The following is a 23,943-nucleotide window of genomic DNA, read 5'->3' on the forward strand; positions in this document are numbered from 1 at the left end:
GTGGGCATCGAAACCACAACCCTGGCGTTGCAAGCACCATGATCTACCAACCGAGCCACGCAGGACCTGTTGGATGTAAGAAAGCTTTGCTAAAGGAGTCTCTTGGCTTGGCTAGATGTGCAACACTACTGATTACGTATTTTTAAGAAAACTTGTGAACACTACTGATTACATATTTTTAAGAAAACTTGTTGACAATAAATACATTTGTGACAAAGGTATACAATACCACTAGTTAAGACAAAGAGTGTATTGTACTGAATAAGTGGAACTAGATTTATGAAATAAATTGTGAAATTAAAATAAATTTTATGTTTTACAGATCATGCAAACTTTCATTAGAGCCTAGATGTCTAGATAGTCATTTATAAAAATGAAAGATACTTGTTTTACATTTGTGGGCCTATGTTGTAGCCTATTTATATGTATGTCAGTGTGGTATAGCGTCCTTTATAGGGTCCCATTTTGTAATTGAGAAGGGGGCAAGAGCAGAGTTTGGGATGTTTTTCTATCAAACTGTCGACATTCATGGGTTAATAATTTGTCATTTCTTCTCAAGCTGCTGATGGCAACAGTGCGCGAAATATCCAGTTATGTACACTCGAGGATACCCTACCGAACTCAACTCTTGCAATTTTGCGCCCACTGATTTTCTTTTGAGTTTTCATCTGATTATCTGTCAGTTATAAATTATACTTCAACTTATTTTCGGATATTTTTTCATAGGTTTCATAACGATTAAAATAAAACGGAGGGAGGGGAACGAGTCGAATGCCCCTTGCAAAACTAACTTGAGTAATATGTGAGGCTTGTACTCCTACGGCGTGCTCTCACTGACTGGCAACGTGAGACAACTGGCAACATAACGTTTTTCATCTCGGAGACGAAAGTATATGACCATGGGGAAAGTGGATTTAAAAACCCGTTGTATTTTCTTTTTCATCATCATCTCAGTCCAGCGGGGATTTTCAGAGGAATTTGTAGCACACCAGGGAGCAAAAGACATACTTTTACAGGTGAGAATGATTGTATATTCCTATGGGACTGGACTAATATTGGAAATGATTGTATATTTCTATGGGACTGGATTAATATTGGAAATTATTTTATATTTCTATGGGACTGGATTAATATTGGAAATTATTTTATATTTCTATGGGGCTGGACTAATATGGGAAACTCTTGAAAAACAGGCTACTCAGTCAAGACAGCCTCAAAAATCATGTTTTTTTTCTTCATAATTTATCCATGGTCATCTTTTCCCCACTTATACTATGCTACATTCCTTTTTGCACTAAATATGTAATTTTTGCACTAAAGTGAGGGTGTAACTTTACTGCACATTACTTTGGGATACAGTGCCTTCAGAAAGTATTCCACATTCTGTTGTGTTACTGCCTACATTGAAAATAGATTCAATATATTTTTTTATAACCCATCTACACACAATACCCCATAATGACAAAATGAAAACATGTTTTTAGAATTGTTTTGCAAATGTACTGAAAAAGAAATACAGAAATATCTAATTTACATAATTACTCACACCCCTGAATCAATACATGTTAGAATTACCTTTGGCATCATTACACCTGTGAGTCTTTCTGGGTAAGTCTCTAAGTGCTTTGCACACCTGAATTGCACAATATTTGCACATTATTCCTTAAAAAATTATTCAAGCTCTATCAAGTTGGTTGTTGATCATTGCTAGACAGCCATTTTCAAGTCTTGCCATAGATTTTCAATCCGATTTAAGTCAAACTGTAACAAGGCCACTCAGGAACATTCAATGTCATTTTGGTAAGCCACTCCAGTGTATATTTGGCCTTGTGTTTAAGGTTATTGTCCTGCTGAAGGTGAATTTGTCTCCCAGTGTCTGTTGGAATATAGACTGAAGCAGCTTTTCCTCTAGGATTCTGCCTGTGCTTAGCTCTATTCAGTTTCAGTGATGTGTTTTGTTGGATTTGCCCCAAAAATAACGCTTTGTATTCAGGACAAGTTAATTTCTTTGCCAAATTGTTTGCAGTTTTACTTTAGTGCCTTATTGCAAACAGGATGCATGTTTTTGAATATTTTATTCTGTATAGGCTTCCTTCTTTTCACTCTGTCATTTAGGTTAGTATTATGGAGTAACTACAATGTTGTTGATCCATCCTCAGTTTTCTCCTATCACAGCCATTAAACTCTGTAACTGTTTTAAAGTCAACATTGGCCTCATGGTGAAATCACTGAGTAGTTTTCTTTCTCTCCAGCAACTGAGTTAGGAAGGATGCCTGTATCTTTGTAGTGATAAAGTGTAATCAATAACTTTCCATGCTGAAAGGAAGATTCCATTTCTGTTTTTTGTTGTTGTTGTTGCCATCTACCAATATGTGACCTTCTTTGCGAGGCATTGGAAAACCTCCCTGGTCTTTGTTGTTGAATCGTTGTTTGAAATTCACTGGTGTACAAAGATGAGGTAGTCATTCAAAAGTCATGTTAAACACTATTATTTCACACAGAGTTAGTCAATGCAACTTATTACGTGACTTGATAAGCAAATATTTACTCCTGAACATATTTAGGCTTGCCATAACAAAGGCGTTGAATACTTAATGACTCAAGACATGAATTCATTTAATTTGTAAAAATGTCACAAAACATACACTATATATACAAAAGTATGTGGACTCCCCTTCAAATTAGTGGATTTGGCTATTTCAGGCACACCCGTTGCTTACAATTGAGCACACAGCCATGCAATCTCCATAGACAAACATTGGCAGTAGAATGGCCTTACTGAAGAGCTCAGTGACTTTCAAAGTATTCACATCTGCCATATGCAGAGCCTTCAGAAAGTATTCACAACCTTTGACTTTTTCCCCATTTTGTTGTGTTATAGCCTGAATTTAAAATTGAATACATTTTTTGCCAATGGCCTACACACAATACCCCATAATGTCAAAGTGGAATTACACTACATTACCAAAAGTATGTGGACACTGCTTGTCGAACATCTCATTCCAAAATCATGGGCATTAATATGGAGTTGGTCCCCCCTTTGCTGCTATACTCCACTCTACTGTGAAGGCTTTACACTAGATGTTGGAACATTTCTGCGGGGACTTGCTTCCATTCAGCCACAATCGCAATAGTGAAGTCAAGCACTGATGTGGGGTGATTAGGCCTGACTCGCAGTCGGCGTTCCAATTCATCCCAAAGGTGTTCAATGGGGTTGAGGTCAGGTCTCTGTGCAGGCCAGTCAAATTCTTCCACACTGATCTCAACAAACCATTTCTGTATGGACCTCGCTTTGTGCACGGGGGCATTGTCATGCTGAAACAGGAAAGGGCACCCCAAACTGTTGCCACAATGTTGGAAGCACAGAATCTTCTAGAATGTCATTGTATGCTGTAGAGTTAAGATTTCCCTTCACTGGAACTAAGGGGCCTAGCCCGAACATGAAAAACAGCCTCAGACCATTATTCCTCCTCCAACAAACATTTCAGTTGGTTCCATGCATTGGGGCAGGTAGCTTTCTCCTGGCATTCACCAAACCCAGAATCGTCCGTTGGACTGCCAGATGGTGAAGCGTGATTCATCACTCCAGAGAACGCATTTCTACTGCTTCAGAGTCCAATGGCGGTGAGCTTTACACCACTCCAGCCGACGCTTGGTGATCTTAGGCTTGTGTGCGGCTGCTCGGCCATGGAAACCCATTTCATGAAGCTCCCGACTAACAGTTTTTGTGCTGACGTTGCTTCCAGAGGCAGTTTGGAACTCGGTAGTGAATGTTGCAACCGAGGACAGACGCTTTTTACACGTTACGCACTTTTGCACTCGGCGGTCCTGTTATGTGAGCTTGTGTGGCCTAGACGTTTCCACTTCACAATAAAAACACTTACAGTTGACCGGGGCAGCTCTAGCAGGGCAGAAATTTGACAAACTGACTTGTTGGAAAACCGAACTTGCACCTCTGTGTACAGTGAAAGCATTTATTTAAAGTTACCCCTTCATTCATGAATAGCTTCGATTCAACTTATTTTGAAACAGAAATATTGACCCAACACCACACATAGATTCTGGAGATTAATTTAAAAGGAGGGGATTTTGTAAGGTAACTACAATACTTGTTAGAATTTTGTCACTTTTCCAAGTCAAGTTCTCCTCTTTAATACAACTTCTTATCATAGATAAGGACCTAAATGTACTAACTTACATTTTAAATCATCTTCTTTCCCATACAGTGATACAACATTGTGTGGAAGGTTATAGATTTTGGAATAATGATGGCTTTAGGGCAACTCTGTGGTCTTAAGTCACTACTAAGCAAGCTTTTATGAATCTATTAAGATTTTAAATCTTTGCACAATGTTCAGAAGGCATCAGCTTGTTTAGAATACATTTTTCCAAACTACCGGACTCCAGCAATCTGTTACTGTCAGGGCACTGGTGTGAATAAATGTTCCTTACTGCTGCGCTCAATCCCATAGTTAGGATTCATTACTTGTATTAACTTTCTCTCTGTTATTTTCTCTCCAGAGAGTGAGACGCCAGAGCAAAGCAGCTAAATCTGTGGTGAGTATGAGCTACATGAAACAGCCTGTTGTTCATGACCCAGTCCCAGTGGAATGTGTCATAAGCAAAACAAAACATTAAAATCAGGGATATCTGGCTAGCGACAAAAGTGGCGGCTTAGGGCCCCGCGTGACTAACAAAATCAATGGGGCCTCCTGGAGGTCAAGGCCCTTTGGCATGTGCCCTGCGTGCCAGGTCGATCATTCGGCCACGATTACTACAAGTTTACTGTAGATACTGTCGCTGGCTAGACTAACTAGACTAATTTACCAATCCATGTACATTTTTACTAACTTGGTAATTGAGTGACTGTCATTGAGTGACATATAACAAGAGGAAAACTCATCAGTAAGTTGAGTCCCCCCACCAAAAAAGTAGCTACGTCCCTGCTGACAGGCACTCAATTAGCCAGTGGTGTAATGTACTTAAGTAGAAATACTTTAAAGTACTACTTAAGTAGGTTTTTGGGGTATCTGGACCTCACTTTACTATTTATATTTTTGCCAACTTTTACATTTATTTCATTACATTCCTAAAGAAAATAATGTACTTTTTACTTCATACATTTTCCCTGACACCCAAACGTACTCGTTACAATTTGACAGGAAAATGGTCCAATTCACGCACTTATCAAGAGAACCTCCCTGGTCATCCCTACTGCCTCTGATCAGGCAGACTCACTTAATACAAATGTTTCGTTTGTAAATTATGTCTGAGTTTTGGAGTGTACCCCTGGCTATCTGTAAATAAATAAAATGTAAATGTTCCGTCTGGTTTGCTTAATATAAGGAATTTATACTTTTACTTTGACTTTTGATACTTAAGTATATTTTAACAGTTCCATTTACTTTTGATACTTGAGTATATTTAAAACTACTTTTAGACTTTTACCCAAGTAGTATTTTACTGGGTGATTTTCACTTTAACTTGATTCATATTCTATTATGGTATCTTTACTTTTACTCAAGTATAGTAATTGAGTACTTTTTCCACCACTAGCCCTTGTCAGCAACATTTTATAGATAGCTTTAAAATTGCTAAATGTTCTCTCCGTCCTATGGCATAATGTGAAGAACTGCAGGAAATTAGCTTTAAAACTGCAACATTTTCTCTCCATCTCATAGGAAAATGTTTAGAACTGTATTAAATATGCTTTAAAACTGAATTTCTTTCTCTCAGACCCATGGCAAAATGAATAGAATTGCACGAAATTAGTTTTAAAACTGCAAAATGTTCTCTCTGCCCCATGGAAACATTTGTAGAGTTGCAGAAATGTTGCTTTAAAACATTTTTCTCAATGCCCCATGCTATTCCACGTTGGTTCAACGTAATTACGTGGAAACAACTTTTATTTTTGAAAATTCTATTGTCATAATTGACTACAAAGTGTAAAATAGGATAATTTTGGTCATAAAGTCAGTCTCATCAAAACTGAGATTTGCGAGATGATAGGGAAACATTTTATGTCACGCAATGAATGGTCTCATAACAGTTTTCCATTGGTTGGGTTTGTTTTAATCCTGCCCACCTGCTCACAGCTGGCAGCACCCAATAAATATCCCTATGGGGCTAGTGAGGGACCATCAGTAAATTACACACTGTACATGGGGACAATATTTTAAAGGTCAATATCTACAAATAACAATGACTTAAAAACCTCAAACCAACTACAAATTGTAGAAATTCATATTAAAATATTGAAAGCATTTAATGAGACAACTGAAAAATGTGCAACATGAAAATATTGTCCCATTTACATTGTGTAGTTCATTGACTGTCCCTAACTAGCCCCAGAGCTAGGCTTTTCAAAGTCAAAACAACTTTGCCACGGTAGCACACCAGCCGGCTGAAGCTAATTGGCTAAATAATTTGGCTTACGCTTCCCACATGCGAACACACACAAGAGACACCCACATCAAACCAAACCCTGAACCAACTCATATTTGAATTCAGTTTCTTAATGAACCAAATCTAAAACAAGGCCACATCAGGAAATGGATAGCAACATGATGATTAAAGACACTAGTATTAGGTTAGGAAAAAGTCATGCTGCAAGTGAAGATCTACCTATCACTCTCATTGCAATCTGTAGTTATAGCCTGTGTGCCACACAGAGTAAGAAACCCTACAGTACAGTATCTCAATGGAGGCAACACTTTATTTGACGCTTTGAATGTTGCCAGTGACAGAATATAAATCATCCATTATTACTCTAAAGTGATAGGTCTCTGATGTGTCAGAAAGCTTGTCCACTGTCTTTGATACCAGTGAGTAATGAGAAACAGGTCTGTCTTGTCTGTCTTGTCTGTCTGTCTGTCTGTCTGTCTGTCTGTCTGTCTGTCTGTCTGTCTGTCTGTCTGTCTGTCTGTCTGTCTGTCTGTCTGTCTGTCTGTACCTCAGGTCTGTCTGTCTGTCTGTCTGTCTGTCTGTCTGTCTGTCTGTCTGTCTGTCTGTCTGTCTGTCTGTCTGTACCTCAGGTCTGTCTGTCTGTCTGTGTCCTGGCCTAGCAGTAATGTGGCCCAGCTGACCAGATTGGTCTCAGCAGGGCCCAGAATTAGCCAAGTAAACAAGGGGGTGGGAGGGATATCTTGCAGAGTGTGGCTTTGTATCATTTGTATAAACTTGTCAAGCCACTGAAGCCAGGGTAAAAAGCCCAGTAATACTAGGATTTCCAATTCCAAAAGAGCCCGACCACGACTCAAACCTGGGTCTTCTCAACTGTCAGTCAAACAGCCATTACACCAAGAAGTCCAAAGCTCTTCATGAGGTTGCTATTGGTTTTGTACTAGGGTAGCTATATAAAGATTTCATCAGATCAAATGTATATGTTCCTTGCTGACGGTTTGGTGTGTCTTGTGTGTTCACAGCTGAAGGTGACAGACTACCATGTGAGGTGTTCTGTCGTGTCTCGCTACGCCCACACCACAATCCAGAGCTCTGTGTGGAACCAGCTAGCTGTCACCAAGGAGGCAGCCTTTGAGGTGGACCTGCCCTCTGCTGCATTCATCTCCAACTTCACCATGTGAGTCAGAATCACACGCTTCAAGTCAAGTTTACTTTATTATCCTCTCTCTCTCTCTTTCCCCTCTTGTGTTCTTATAAGACACCTCATCACAGATAGTGGGCATGTAATCAAATTAATTGTTCTTTCCCTTGGAATGATATCCTTCTTGCCTGGGTCCCAGTCTGTTTCTGCTCCCTTGCCAACTCCTTATGCTAGACAATGAGGGACGAGGAGTTGGCATTATAGCACAAACAGACTGGCACTCAGGCTATTGTCCTTCAGGATCAAAAGGACTTTTATTTTCAACTGTGAAGGGGATTGTTCACATGCGGGAGACACTATGACTCACCTCAGAGAGTATAACATTAAATTAGTACATAGAAATATAGAAAAAGCAGGGTAAAATAAGGTAGTAAATAAACAAAACAAATCCTGAATACCAGTCAGGTCAGTGGTTCCAAATAAAAACTTCAAAGGAATTATGTCAGGAACTGACATTCCGTCCAGTGTGGAGAGGAGACACATAATTTGATTACTAAGAGGGCTGAAAAGCACTCTCCCACTCTCCTTAAAAAAACTAGAAATATAAACAAGATAAAAAAGTCAACAGTACAGACCCAACGAGGAACCGTAGTCTGTAGTTGGGTTTGGGAGCAGAAGCGGCTCAGAAGGGGGAAGAGTCGGAGGGACCTTAGAAGCAGATGAATACCTGGCTTTATAAATGTACGTCGGAAAGATATAAGAAAAATGACAGGAGGTTGGCCTGTTTTCTTCCCCCTCTCTCTCCTGCGAAGTTGACAAAGGCACTGAGCCAAGGTACATGTGCACGCACACACATACAACTACATACTGACACACAGCCTACACACGTCACGCACAGACCCATTTACATGTCGCTTTAGTTTAACATGCATATAATCTCATAATCTCTTTTTTCTGTCAGTCACACACACACACACACACACACAACACACACTCGACACACACTCGACACAGGGCCGCCTGCTCGTCACCAACTAACTCAGTTGGAAAATAGCCGTGCGACTCTATTTCTTTAGTTCAGTGGCGTTTCTCAACGTGTGACTGAGGGCCTTGTGTTCTGTGTGTAGGTCACTCAATTGCAGCCGTTCCCATTTCCCACTCCCTCTCAGCTACACATACATACAGGCTGCTATATTTTCCACCCTGATAAACCCAACATTCCATTCTGCTCTGTGTCTGAAACAAGACGTGCTTCAAGGCTGCAGTTTATTTCGGTTGGTCCCTGTTGGTTTTTATTTTAATATATTTGTTCAAAGGACCTTATTTTTGCAAAGGAACTGTATGGTTGGGATTAAGGTCTATGTGCGGTTTGATTGGGAAATGGTTGGGAAATTGTTGGGTGTAGATGTAGATTCTCCAGGGGCCACGGATGGGGTTTCCGAGTGTTACTCGATCTCTTTCCAGTAATCAGGCGTAGGTCCCAAATGCCACTCTATTCCCAATACACAGTGCCTTTGGAAAGTATTCAGATCCCTTGACTTTATCCACATTTTGTTACGTTACAGCCTTATTTTTCCTGATAAATCTACACACAATACCCCATAATGACAATCCGAAAACAGGCTTTTAGAAAAAACTGAAATACCTTATTTACATAAGTATTCAGACCCTTTGCTATGAGACTCGAAATTGAGCTCAGGTGCATCCAGGTTCCATTGATCATCCTTAAGATGTTTTTACAACTTGATTGGAATCCAACTATGGTAAATGAAATTAATTGGACATGATTTGGAAAGGCACACACCTGTCTATATAAGGTCCCACAGTTGACAGCGCATGTCCGAGCAAAAACCAAGTCATGAGGTCAAAGGAATTGTCCGTAGAGCTCCGAGACAGGATTGTGTTGAGGCACAGATCTGGGGAAGGGTACCAAAACATTTCTACAGCACTGTGTCTACAGTGACCTCCATCATTCTTAAATGGAAGAAGTTTGGAACCACCAAGACTCTTCCTAGAGCTGGCCACCTGGCCAAACTCAGAAATTGGAGGAGAAAAGCCTTGGTCAGGGAGGTGACCAAGAACTCAATGGTCACTCTGACAGAGCTCCAGAGTTCCTCTGTGGAGATGGGAGATCTTCCAGAAGGACAACTATCTCTGCAGCACTCCAACAATCAGGCCTTTATGGTAAAGTGGCCAGGTGGAAGCTACTCCTCAGTAAAAGACACATGACAGCCCGCTTGGAGTTTGCCAAAAGGCACTTAAAGACTCTTACACCATGACAAACAAGATTCTCTGGTCTGATGAAACCAAGATTAAACTCTTTGGCCTGAATGCCAAGTGTCACGTCTGGAGGAAACCTGTCTCCATCCTCTGTGGAGATGGGAGAACCTTCCAGAAGGACAACCATTAGGATCAATCTTCTTTGGAGAATAAAACACACAGAGATGCATACAAAGCTCTCCCTCGCCCTCCATTTGGCAAATCTGACCATAATTCTATCCTCCTGATTCCTGCTTACAAGCAAAAATTAAAGCAGGAAGCACCAGTGACTAGATCAATAAAAAGTGGTCAGATGAAGCAGATGCTAAGCTACAGGACTGTTTTGCTAGCTCAGACTGGAATATGTTCCGGGATTCCTCCGATGGCATTGAGGAGTACACCACATCAGTATTTGGCTTTATCAATAAGTGCATAGATGACGTCGTCCCCACAGTGACCGTACGTACATACCCCAACCAGAAGCCATGGATTACAGGCAACATCCGCACTGAGCTAAAGGGTAGAGCTGCCGCTTTCAAGGAGTGGGACTCTAACCCGGAAACGTATAAGATATCCTGCTATGCCCACAGACGAACCATCTGGCAAAGCGTCAATACAGGACTAAGATCGAATCGTACTACACCGGCTCTGACACTCGTCGGATGTGGCAGGGCTTGCAAACCATTACAGACTACAAAGGGAAGCAGAGCTAAACTACTTCTATGCTCGCTTCAAGGCAAATGACACTGAAACATGCATGAGAGAGAGAGATTGTTTCGGGAGACTGTGTGATCACGCTCTCCGCAGCCGATGTGGGTAAGACCTTTAAACAGGTCAACATTCACAAGGCTGCGGGGCCAGACGGATTACCAGGACGTGTACTGTGAGCATGCGCTGACCAAAGTGTCAGGGTGGAGACCTGAGCCAACTTCCCGTGCTTACCGTGGGGAGCGAGTGACGAAGCAAGCACCGTGTTATGTGTCGCCAGTGCGCATTCACAGCCCGGTGCGATCTGTGTCCGCGCCCCGCATTTGTCGAGCCAGGTTGAGCATTCAGCTAGGAAGGGTGGTGCCAGCTCAGCGCTCCTGGTCTCCAGTTCGCCTTCTCGGTCCAGGATATCCTGCGTCGGCTCTGCGCACTGTGTCGCCAGTGCGTATTCACAGCCCAGTGCGTCCTATGCCAGCGCCCCGCATTTGCCGGGCGAAAGTAAGCCTCCAGCCAGGACGGTTGTACCAGCTCTACGATCGAGACCTCCAGTGCGCCTCCACGGCCCAGTATATCCTATGCCTGCCCCATGTACCCGGCCTCCAGTGAGTCTATCCACCCTGGTATGCCCTGTACCTGCTCCTCGCACATGTCCTGAGGTGCGTGTCACCAGTCTGGCCCACCTGTGCCAGCCCCACGCATCAGGCCTCCAGTGCGTATTCCTAGTCCAGAGCTTCCGGCGACAGTTCCCAGTCAAGAGCTTCCAGCGACGTTTCGCAATCCGGAACCTCCTGAGACGGCCCGCAGTCCGGAACCTTCAGCGACGGCCCGCAGTCCGGAACCTTCAGCGACGGTCCGCAGTCCGGAGTCTTCAGCGACGATCCGGAGTCTTCAGCGACGTTCCGCAGTCCGGAGTTTTCAGTGACAGTCCGCAGTCCGAAGTCTTCAGCGGCGGTCCGCAGTCCAGAACCTCCAGCGGCGGTCCGCAGTCCAGAACCTCCGGTGATGATCCCCGGTCCGGGTCCTTCGGCCCCGAACCGGAGCCGCCTCCTCTGCTGGAGGATCCGCGGGATGAGAAGGTTCTGAGTACTGCACCAGAGCTGCCATAGACATTTGTCACCCTCCCTAACCCTCCCTTTTTTTTTTTTTTTTTTTAGGTGCGTTCGGAGTCCGCACCTTTGGGGGGGGGGTACTGTCACGTCCTGACCATAGAAAGCTGTTATTTTCTATGGTAGTGTAGGTCAGGGCGTGACAGGGTTTTTTTCTAGTTTAGTTTTTCTATGTTGTTATGTTCTAGTTTTGTATTTCTATGTTGGGTTTTGTTTGGGATGATCTCCAATTAGAGGCAGCTGGTCATCGTTGTCTCTAATTGGAGATCATACTTAAGTAGGTGTTTTTCCCACCTGGGTTTGTGGGAGATTGATTTTGAGTTAGTGTATGTTACTACTCTGAGTCACGGTTTGTTGTTTTTGTTCGTTTAGTTTATTGTGTATGTATTGCATAGTTTCACAGTGAAAATAAAATGTGGAACGACACACATGCTGCACTTTGGACCGCTCCTTCCTACGACAACCATGACAGACTATAACAAATCCTCAAATGAAACATATTGTGCTATTTATCACAGACTACTTTGTGTCAAAGTTTAACAAGGACTCTCTCCTCAACAGTGTCATGATCAAAGATATGATCACGAGCCTCATATACAGTATATCGTTTGGTCATTGTGCTGCTACAGAATGAATTTTGAGCAAGGACTCAAAAAAGCTTTATTTACCAGAGCTGTGAGAAAATGTCTATCTATATATTATTGAAACAATGTTGCGATTGTTTGTGAGAATGCCAACAGGTGTGGTTCCCCTGGGGTAAAGATTCTATTGGGGAAAGGTTCCCGTGGGGTTTGCCATGTAAGCCAAGAAGGGGAGTGAGGTGTGTGGTTTTTATTTTTTTATTTCACCTTTATTTAACCAGGTAGGCCAGTTGAGAACAAGTTCTCATTTACAACTGCGACCTGGCCAAGATAAAGCAAAGCAGTGCGACACAAACAACACAGAGTTACACATGGGATAAACAAACGTACAGTCAATAACACAATAGAAAAAAATCTATATACAGTGTGTGCAAATGTAGTAAGATTAGGGAGGTAAGGCAATAAATAGGCCATAGTGGCAAAATAAAAAACATTTAGCATTAACACTGGAGAGTGATAGATGTGCAGAAGATGAATATGCAAGTAGAGATACTGGGGTGCAAAGGAACAAAAAAATTAATAACAATATGGGGATGAGTTAGTTGGGTGGGCTATTTACAGATGGGCTGTGTACAGGTGCAATGATCGGTAAGCTGCTCTGACAGCTGATGCTTAAAGTTAGTGAGGGAGATATAAGACTCTAGCTTCAGTGATTTTGCAATTTGTCTCTGTCATTGGCAGCAGAGAACTGGAAGGAAGGAGGAGTTGGCTTTGTGGATGACCAGTGAAATATACCTGCTGGAGCGCGTGCTACGGGTGGGTACTGCTATGGTGACCAGTGAGCTGAGATAAGGCGGGGCTTTACCTAGAAAAGACTTACAGATGACCTGGTGCCAGTGGATTTGGCGACTAATATGAAGCGAGGGCCAGCCAACGAGAGCATACAGGTCACAGTGGTGGGTGGTATATGGGGCTTTGGTGACAAAACAGATGGCACTGTGATAGACTACATCGAATTTGCTCTCTCTCTCCCGCTACTCTCTCCTCTTCCATCCTATCATCTCTTCCCTCTGCTCAAACCTTCTCCAACCTATCTCCTGATTCTGCCTCCTCAACCCTCCTCTCCTCCCTTTCTGCATCCTTTGATTTTCTCTGTCCCCTATCCTCCAGGCCGGCTCGGTCCTCCCCTCCTGCTCCGTGGCTCGACGACTCACTGCGAGCTCACAGAACAGGGCTCCGGGCAGCCGAGCGGAAATGGAGGAAAACTCGCCTCCCTGCGGACCTGGCATCCTTTCACTCCCTCCTCTCTACATTTTCCTCTTCTGTCTCTGCTGCTAAAGCCACTGTCTACCACTCTAAATTCCAAGCATCTGCCTCTACCCATAGGAAGCTCTTTGCTACCTTCTCCTCCCTCCTGAATCCTCCTCCCCCTCCCCCCCCTCCTCCCTCTCTGCGGATGACTTCGTCAACCATTTTGAAAAGAAGGTTGATGACATCCGATCCTCGTTTGCTAAGTCAAACGACACCGCTGGTCCTGCTCACACTGCCCTACCCTGTGCTTTGACCTCTTTCTCCCCTCTCTCTCCAGATGAAATCTCGCGTCTTGTGACGGCCGGCCGCCCAACAACCTGCCCACTTGACCCTATCCCCTCCTCTCTTCTCCAGACTATTTCCGGAGACCTTCTCCCCTACCTCACCTCGCTCATCAACTCATCCTTGACCGCTGGCTACGTCCCTTCCGTCTTCAAGAGAGCGAGAGTTGCACCCCTTCTGAAAAAACCTACACTCGATCCCTCCGATGTCAACAACTACAGACCAGTATCCCTTCTTTCTTTTCTCTCCAAAACTCTTGAACGTGCCGTCCTTGGCCAGCTCTCCTGCTATCTCTCTCAGAATGACCTTCTTGATCCTAATCAGTCAGGTTTCAAGACTGGGCATTCAACTGAGACTGCTCTTCTCTGTGTCACGGAGGCTCTCCGCACTGCTAAAGCTAACTCTCTCTCCTCTGCTCTCATCCTTCTAGACCTATCTGCTGCCTTTGATACTGTGAACCATCAGATCCTCCTCTCCACCCTCTCCGAGCTGGGCATCTCCGGCGCGGCCCACGCTTGGATTGCGTCCTACCTGACAGGTCGCTCCTACCAGGTGGCGTGGCGAGAATCTGTCTCCGCACCACGTGCTCTCACCACTGGTGTCCCCCAGGGCTCTGTTTAGGCCCTCTCCTATTCTCACTATAAACCAAGTCACTTGGCTCTGTCATATCCTCACATGGTCTCTCCTATCATTGCTATGCAGACGACACACAATTAATCTTCTCCTTTCCCCCTTCTGATAACCAGGTGGCGAATCGCATCTCTGCATGTCTGGCAGACATATCAGTGTGGATGACGGATCACCACCTCAAGCTGAACCTCGGCAAGACGGAGCTGCTCTTCCTCCCGGGGAAGGACTGCCCGTTCCATGATCTCGCCATCACGATTGACAACTCCCTTGTGTCCTCCTCCCAGAGTGCTAAGAACCTTGGCGTGACCCTGGACAACACCCTGTCGTTCTCCACTAACATCAAGGCGGTAACCCGATCCTGTAGGTTCATGCTCTACAACATTCGCAGAGTACGACCCTGCCTCACACAGGAAGCGGCGCAGGTCCTAGTCCAGGCACTTGTCATCTCCCGTCTGGATTACTGCAACTCGCTGTTGGCTGGGCTCCCTGCCTGTGCCATTAAACCCCTACAACTCATCCAGAACGCCGCAGCCCGTCTGGTGTTCAACCTTCCCAAGTTCTCTCACGTCACCCCTCTCCACCGCTCTCTCCACTGGCTTCCAGTTGAAGCTCGCATCCGCTACAAGTCCATGGTGCTTGCCTACGGAGCTGTGAGGGGAACGGCACCTCCGTACCTTCAGGCTCTGATCAGGCCCTACACCTAAACAAGGGCACTGCGTTCATCCACCTCTGGCCTGCTCGCCTCCCTACCTCTGAGGAAGCACAGTTCCCGCTCAGCCCAGTCAAAACTGTTCGCTGCTTTGGCACCCCAATGGTGGAACAAGCTCCCTCACGACGCCAGGACAGCGGAGTCAATCACCACCTTCCGGAGACACCTGAAACCCCACCTCTTTAAGGAATACCTGGGATAGGATAAAGTAATCCTAACCCCCCCCCCCCTAAAAGATTTAGATGCACTATTGTAAAGTGGTTGTTCCACTGGATATCATAAGGTGAATGCACCAATTTGTAAGTCGCTCTGGATAAGAGCGTCTGCTAAATGACTTAAATGTAATGTAAATGTAAATGAGGCTATTTTGTAAATGACATTGCCGAAGTCAAGGATTGGTAGGATAGTCAGTTTTACGAGGGCATGTTTGGCAGCATGAGTGAAGGATGCTTTGTTGCGAAATAGGAAGCCAATTCTAGATTTAATTTTGGATTGGAGATGCTTAATGTGAGTCTGGAAGGAGAGTTTACAGTCTAACCAGACACCTAGGTATTTGTAGTTGTCCACATATTCTAAGTCAGAACTGTCCAAAGTAGGGATGCTAGACGGGCGGGCGGGTGCGGGCAGCGATCGGTTGAAGAGCATGCATTTAGTTTTACTTGCATTTAAGAGCAGTTGGAGGCCACGGAAGGAGTGTCATATGGCATTGAAGCTCGTCTGGAGGGTTGTTAACACAGTGTCCAAAGAAGGGCCAGAAGTATACAGATTGGTGTCATCTGCGTAGAGGTGGCTCAGAGAATCACCAGCAGCAAGAGCGACATCATTGATGTATACAGAGAAAAGAGTCGGCCCGAGAATTGAACCCTGTGGCACCCCCATAGAGACTGCCAGAGGACCGGACAACAGACCCTCTGATTTGACACACTGAACTCTATCTGAGAAGTAGTTGGTGAACCAGGCGAGGCAGTCATTTGACAAACGAAGGCTGTTGATAAGAATGCGGTGATTGACAGAGTCGAAAGCCTTGGCCAGGTCGATGAAGAAGGCTGCACAGTATTGTCTTTTGTCGATGGCTGTTATGATATCGTTTAGGACCTTGAGCTTGGCTGAGGTGCACCCATGACCAGCTCGGAAACCAGATTGCATAGCGGAGAAGGTGCGGTGGGATTCGAAATGGTGATCTGTTTGTTAACAGGCAGGGCAGGAGAGATATAGGTCTGTAACAGTTGGGGTCTAGAGTGTCTCCCCCTTTAAAGAGGGGGATGACCGCGGCAGCTTTCCAATCTTTAGGGATCTCAGACGATACGAAAGAGAGGTTGAACAGGCTAGTATTAGGGGTTGCAACAATTGCGGCAGATAATTTTAGAAAGAGAGGGTCCAGATTGTCTAGTCCAGCAGATTTGTATGGGTCCAGATTTTGCAGCTCTTTCAGAACATCAGCTATCTGGATTTGGGTGAAGGAGAAGTGGGGAGGCTTGGGCAAGTTGCTGTGGGGGGTGCAGAGCTGTTGATCGGGTAGGGGTAGCCAGGTGGAAAGCATGGCCAGCCGTAGAAAATGCTTATTGAAATTCTCGATTATCATAGATTTATCGGTGGTGACAGTGTTTCCTAGCCTCAGTGCAGTGGGCAGCTGGGAGGAGGTGCTCTTATTCTGCATGGACTTTACAGTGTCCCAGAACTTTTTGGTGTTTGTGCTACAGGATGCAAATTTCTGTTTCAAAAAGCTATCCTTTGCTTTCCTAACTGCCTGTGTATATTGGTTCCTAACTTCCCTGAAAATCTGCATATCGCGGGGGCTATTCGATGCTAATGCAGTACGCCACAGGATGTTTTTGTGCTTGTCAAGGGCAGTCAAGTCTGGAGTGAACCAAGGGCTATATCTGTTCTTAGTTCTACATTTTTGAGTGGGGCATGCTTATTTAAGATGGTGAAGAAAGCACTTTTAAAGAATAACCAAGCATCTTCTACTGACGGAATGAGGTCAATATCCTTCCAGGATACCAGGGCCAGGTCGATTGGAAAGGCCTGCTCGCTGAAGTGTTTTAGGGAGCGTTTGACAGTGATGAGGGTTGGTCGTTTGACCACAGACCCATTGCAGACACAGGCAATGAGGCAGTGATTGCTGAGATACTGGTTGAAGACAGCAAAGGTGTATTTAGAGGGCAGGTTGTCCAGGATGATATCTATGAGGGTGCACGTGTTTTACGGATTTAGGGTTGTACCTGGTAGGTTCTTGATAACTTGTGTGAGATTGAGGGCATCTAGCGTAGAATGCAGGATGGCCAGGGTGCTAAGCATATCCCAGTTTAGGTCACCTAACAGTACGAACTCTGAAGATAAATGGGGGGCAATTAATTCACATATGGTGTTCAGGGGACAGCTGGGGGCTGAGGGGGGTCTATAACAAGCGGCAACAGTGAGAGACTTATTTCTGGAAAGGTGGATTTTTAAAAGTTGAAGCTCGAACTGTTTGGGCACAGACCTGGATAGCATGACAGAATTTTGCAGACTCTCTGCAATAGATTGCAACTCCACTCCCGTTGGCAGTTCTGTCTTGGCAGAAAATGTTGTAGTTGGGGATGGAAATTTCTGAATTTTTGGTGGCCTTCCTAAGCCAGGATTCAGACACGGCTAGGACATCAGGGTTGGTGGAGTGTGCTAAAGCAGTGAATAAAACAAACTTAGGGAGGAGGCTTCTGATGTTAACATGCATGAAACCAAGGCTTTTATGGTTACAGAAGTCATCAAATGATAGCGCCTGGGGAATAGGAGTGGAACTGGGGGCTACAGGGCCTGGGTTAACCTCTACATCACCAGAGGAACAGAGGAAGAGTAGGATGAGGGTACGGCTAAAGGCTATAAGAACTGGCCGTCTAGTGCGTTGGGAACAGAGAATAAAAGGAACAGATTTCTATGCGTGGTAGAATAGATTCAGGGCATAATGTACAGACAATGGTATGGTAGGATGTGAGGACAGTGGAGGTAAACCTAGGCGTTGAGTGACGATGAGAGAGGATTCGTATTCTGGAGGCACCAGTTAAGCCAGGTGAGTACTCTGCATGTGTTTGGGGTGGGACAAAAGAGCTATCTAAGGCATGTTGAGCGGGACTGAGAGCTCTACAGTGAAATAAAACAATAAGATCTAGTCAAGACAGCAGTTGACAAGGCATATTGACAGAGAGAGGCATAAAGCAATCACAGGTGTTGATCAGGAGAGCTAAGACAACAACAGGTAAATGACGATGAATGGGCAGAGCGGGTCAGTTAGGTACATTCAGGACCTGAGTTCGAGACTGGGGTTGACAGGTAAACAATATGAGGTACCGTGTTATTGAAACAGTCCAGGCAGCATCAGCTGTGTAGCCGAGTGATCATAGGGTCAAAAGAGCAGCAATAGGTGAGTCAGGGTGCTGTTCGGTAGTCACTACTATGCTAGGTGAGCAGGGGATACAGCGTTCAGAAAAGCTTGCGGGTCGGGGCTAGTAGATGGTTCTTCGGCGACATCGTAACAGAATAGCCTGTTGGGACCACATCGGGCGGTCACGTCAGCAGTCCAGTCGTGATGGATCGGCGGGGCTCCGTGACGACAATAAAGGGTCCAGGCCAATTAACGAAGGAGGTATTGTAGCCCTAGAATTAGCTGGTATATGGGCCTAGCTCGAGGCTAGCTCAAGGCTAGCTGGTGCTTGCTTCGGGACAGAGGCGTTAGCTAACAGGAGCCACTCGTTTACAGCTAGCTAGCTGCGATGATCCAGTGTAATGATCCAGAGCGGCAGGAATCCAGTGATGTGGTAGAGAGAAGCAGTCCGATATGCTCTGGGTTGATATCGCGCTGTGCAGACTGGCAGGTATTATCCGAGCTAAGGCTGGCTGGTGACCGAGAAAAAGGTGAAGACCGCTAGCCGTGGCTAACAAAGACTTGTAGCTAGTTAGCTGGCTACCTCCTGATGGAAGTTCCAGTTATAAGGAATAAAAATAGCAGATCCATACCACATTGGGTGAGGCGGGTTGCAGGAAAATATATGAGTTCATAGATAGAAAGTGAGATTAAGATATATACGAAAAAGACCGGCTATTTACACGGGATAAGACAAAGACAAACACACACGTCCGACTGCTACACCATCTTGTATGGCATTGTCTGTGTGTGTGCTCAAACACACATGCATGTGGGGTTTTGGGAGAGGAAGTGTGTCCATCTGATGAATGGGCATGTGCCTGAACTCAATTTTATACACTAACTGTAGTATCACCCATTCATTTCCAATGACCGGTCATTTTTGACCGGGAACACCACAGGTGTACAAAAGTTAAATAAAACACCCAGAATATTATGAAAATCATGAAAATGTATTTTGTGTGTTCAGACAAAGTCATGGAACCTTATGACAATCAGATTCAATGAACTACATTTTCCTGAGAGAACTTGTAAATCAGTCCAATTCGACTGGAACACAGCAGGAGGGTTAAACTGCATTGTTGGTTCGGGTCTCATAAGTAAGCATTTCACTGTAAGGTCTTCACCTGTTGTATTCGGCGCATGTACCTAATACAATTTGATTTGATTTGATTTGAAAACCTGCTCCAGAGCGCTCAGGACCTCAGACTGGGGCTAAGGTTCACCTTCCAACAGGACTGCGAACCTAAGTGCACATCCAAGACAACACAGGAGTGGCTCCGGGACAAGTCTCATTGAGAGTCCCAGCCAGAGCCCGGACTTGAACCCGATCTAACATCTCTGGAGAGACCTGAAAATAGCTGTGCAGCAACGAATAAGGCTGAAAAGTAACATAATGTGGAAAAAGTAAAGGGGTCTGAATACTTTCCGAATGCAATGTAGTGCACTACTTTTGACCAGGACCCATAGGGCTGAGAAAGGGTTGGGTGTAGGTTGTAGGGTGCCAATGAGGGGGTTTTAGGGGGTTACTGGATCTCTTTCCAGTAATCCCTTGTACCCTGGTCAAAAGTGCACTATAGGGAATAGGTTGCCATTTTTTTGACACAGACCATTATGTTTTCAGAGAGAAATGACTCCCTCCTCTCACCCTTTGTCTGACACCATCTTCCTTCTCTAGCATGTTTTGAACTTAATATGTAAACCATTATAATACATATAGTACCAGTCAAAAGTTTGGACACATCTACTCATTCCACATTGTAGAATAATAGTGAAGACATCAAAACTATGAAATAACACATATGGAATCATGTAGTAACCAAAAAAGTGTTAAACTAATCAAAATATATTTTATATTTGAGATTCTTCAAAGTAGGCACCCTTTGCCTTGATGACAGCTTTGCACACTCTTGGCACTCTCTCAACCAGCTTCACCTGGAATGTTTTTCCTACAGTTTTGAAGGAGTTCCCACATACACTGAGCACTTGTTGGCTGCTATTCCTTCACTCTGCTGTCCAACTCATCCCAAACCATCTCAATTGGGTTGAGGTTGGATGATTGTGTAGGCCAGGTCATCTGATGCAGCACTCCATCACTCTCCTTCTTGGTCAAATAGCCCTTACACAACCTGGAGGTGTGTTTGGTCATTGTCCTTTTGAAAAATAAATAAAAGTCCCACTAAGCGCAAACCAGATGGGATGGTGTATCGCTGCAGAATGCTGTGGTAGCCATGTTGGTTAAGTGTGCCTTGAATTCTAATTAAATCACCCACAGTGTCACCAGCAAAGCACACCAACACTATCACACCATGGTGGGAACCACACCTGCAGAGATCATCCGTTCACCTACCCTGCATCTCAAAGACACAGCAGTTGGAACCAAAAATCCCAAATTTGGAATCATCAGACCAAAAGACAGATTTCCACTGGTCTAATGTCCATTGCTCGTGTTTCTTGGCCAAAGCAAGTCTCTTCTTCTTATTGGTGTCCTTTAGTATTGATTTCTTTGCAGCAATTCGACCATGAATACCTGATTCACACTAAACAGTTGATGTTGAGATGTGTCTGTTACTTGAACTTTGTGAAGCATTTATTTTTTTTGGTGGTTGATCAGCTTTACTATTGCAGATATTCTCCATATATTTTTTTGCAAATACATATACACAGTACCAGTCATAGGTTTGGATACACCTACTCATTCAAGGGCTTTTCTTTATTTTTACTATTTTCTATATAGTGAAGACATCAAAACTATGAAATAACACATATGGAATCATGTATTAACCAAAAAAGTGTTAAACAAATCAAAATATATTTTATATTCTTCAAACTAGCCACCCGTTGCCTTGATGACAACTTTGCACACTCTTGGCATTCTCTCAACCAGCTTCATGAGGTTGATGTTGAGATGTGTCTGTTACTTGAACTCTGTGAAGCATTTATTTGGGCTGTAATTTCTGAGGCTGGTAAGTCAAATGAACAGCAGAGGTAATTCTGGGTCTTCTTTTCCAGTGGCGGTCCTCATGAGTCCAGTTTCATGATAGCGCTTGATGGTTTTTACGACTGGACTTATTCGCGGAATACTTGAAGAAACATTCAAAGTTCTTGAAATTTTCCGGATTGACTGGCCTTCATGTCTAAAAGTAATAATGGACTGTCGTTTCTCTTTGCTTATTTGAGCTATTCTTGCCATAATTTGGACTTGGAATGTTACCAAATATACCCCCCTATCTTGTCACAATTCAACTGATTGGCTCAAATGCATTAAGAAGGAAAGAAATTCTGCAAATGAACTTGTAACAAGGCACAATTGTTATTTGAAATGCATTCCAGGTGACTACCTCATGAAGCTGGTTGAGAGAATGTCAAGAATGTGCAAAGCTGTCATCAAGGCAAAGGATGGCTACTTTGAAGAATCTAAAATCTAAAATATATTTTGATTTGTTTAACACTTTTTTCGTTACTACATGATTTCATATGTGTTATTTCATAGTGTTGATGTCTTCACTATTATTCTACAATGTGGAAAATCGTAAAAATAAAGAAAAACCCTTGAATGAGTACGTGTGTCCAAACTTTTTACTGCTACTGTATGTCCTCCATCTTAGTCCAACTCAAATGCTGTGAAGTACAGTATATTATTGTTTTGTAACACGTGACTGATAATACAAATAGTTACCATAAAGGAAAGTACATTTATGGTAAAGGAAAGTACATTTACAGTGGGGGAAAAAAGTATTTGATCCCCTGCTGATTTTGTACGTTTGCCCACTGACAAAGAAAGGATCAGTCTATAATTGTAATGGTAGGTTTATTTGAACAGTGAGAGAGAATAACAACAAAAATATCCAGAAAAACGCAGGTCAAAAATGTTATAAATTGATTTACATTTTAATGAGGGAAATAAGTATTTGACCCCCTGTCAATCAGAAAGATTTCTGGCTCCCAGGTGTCTTTTATACAGGTAACGAGCTGAGATTAGGAGCACACTCTTAAAGGGAGTGCTCCTAACCGCAGCTTGTTACCTGTAAAAAAGACACCTATCCACAGAAGCAATCAATCAATCAGATTCCAAACTCTCCACCAAGGCCAAGACCAAAGAGCTCTCCAAGGATGTCAGGGACAAGATTGTGGACCTACACAAGGCTGGAATGGGCTACAAGACCATCGCCAAGCAGCTTGGTGAGAAGGTGACAACATTTGGTGTGATTATTCGCAAATGTAAGAAACACAAAAGAACTGTCAATATCCCTCGACCTGGGGCTCCATGCAAGATCTCACCTCGTGGAGTTGCAATGATCATGAGAACGGTGAGGAATCAGCCCAGAACTACACGGGAGGATCTTGTCAATGATCTCAAGGCAGCTGGGACCATAGTCACCAAGAAAACAATTGTTAACACACTACGCCTTGAAGGACTGAAATCCTGCAGCGCCCGCAAGGTCCCCCTGCTCAAGAATACATATACATGCCTGTCTGAAGTTTGCCAATGAACATCTGAATGACTCAGAGGACAACTGGTGAAAGTGTTGTGGTCAGATGAGACCAAAATGGAGCTCTTTGACATCAACTCAACTCGCCGTGTTTGGAGGAGGAGGAATGCTGCCTATGACCCCAAGAACACCATCTCCACCGTCAAACATGGAGGTGGAAACATTATGCTTTGGGGGTGTTTTTCTGCTAAGGGGACAGGACAACTTCACCGCATCAAAGGGACGATGGACGGGGCCATGTACCGTCAAATCTTGGGTGAGAACCTCCTTCCCTCAGCCAGGGCATTAAAAATGGGTCGTGGATGGGTATTCCAGCATGACAATGACCCAAAACACACGGCCAAGGCAACAAAGAAGAAGCACATTAAGGTCCTGGAGTGGCCTAGCCAGTCTCCAGACCTTAATCTCATTGAAAATCTGTGGAGGGAGCTGAAGGTTCGAGTTGCCAAACGTCAGCCTCGAAACCTTAATGACTTGGAGAAGATCTGCAAAGAGGAGTGGGACAAAATCCCTCCTGAGATGTGTGCAAACCTGGTGGCCAACTACAAGAAACGTCTGACCTCTGTGATTGCCAACAAGGGTTTTGCCACCAACTACTAAGTCATGTTTTGCAGAGGGGTCAAATACTTATTTCCCTCATTAAAATGCAAATCATTTTATAACATTTTTGACATGCGTTTTTCAGGATTTTTTTTCGATTTTTTTTTTTTAAATTGTTATTCTGTCTCTCACTGTTCAAATAAACCTACTATTAAAATTATAGACTGATCATTTCTTTGTAAGTGGGCAAACGTACAAAATCAGCAGGGGATCAAATACTTTTTTCCCCCACTGTACTGTCAATAAACCTTGACGTTTTCAATCTATGAGACCAATGCATGTTTGTTCACATAGTCTGACCATTGTGAGTTACCCAGAGGGCTA

The 23,943-nt window shown here is 43.9% G+C and overlaps 1 protein-coding gene across 2 annotated transcripts in view; it reads left to right on the top strand.

The window, feature by feature from the left end:
* The first annotated feature begins 220 nt into the window (after window positions 1–220).
* The window catches only part of LOC115165580 (inter-alpha-trypsin inhibitor heavy chain H6), a 41,109-nt gene continuing 17,386 nt past the window's right edge, over window positions 221–23,943 (top strand). For both annotated transcript variants that reach the window (XM_029718780.1, XM_029718781.1), the window contains exons 1-3: window positions 221–1,016; window positions 4,522–4,557; window positions 7,425–7,579. In XM_029718780.1, the coding sequence (XP_029574640.1) occupies window positions 894–1,016; window positions 4,522–4,557; window positions 7,425–7,579 (314 nt within the window). In that variant the 5' untranslated portion in view covers window positions 221–893. The remainder of the gene's footprint in view (window positions 1,017–4,521; window positions 4,558–7,424; window positions 7,580–23,943) is intronic.

Source organism: Salmo trutta, chromosome 28 (genome assembly GCF_901001165.1).
Source record: "Salmo trutta chromosome 28, fSalTru1.1, whole genome shotgun sequence".
Lineage (NCBI taxonomy): Eukaryota > Metazoa > Chordata > Actinopteri > Salmoniformes > Salmonidae > Salmo > Salmo trutta.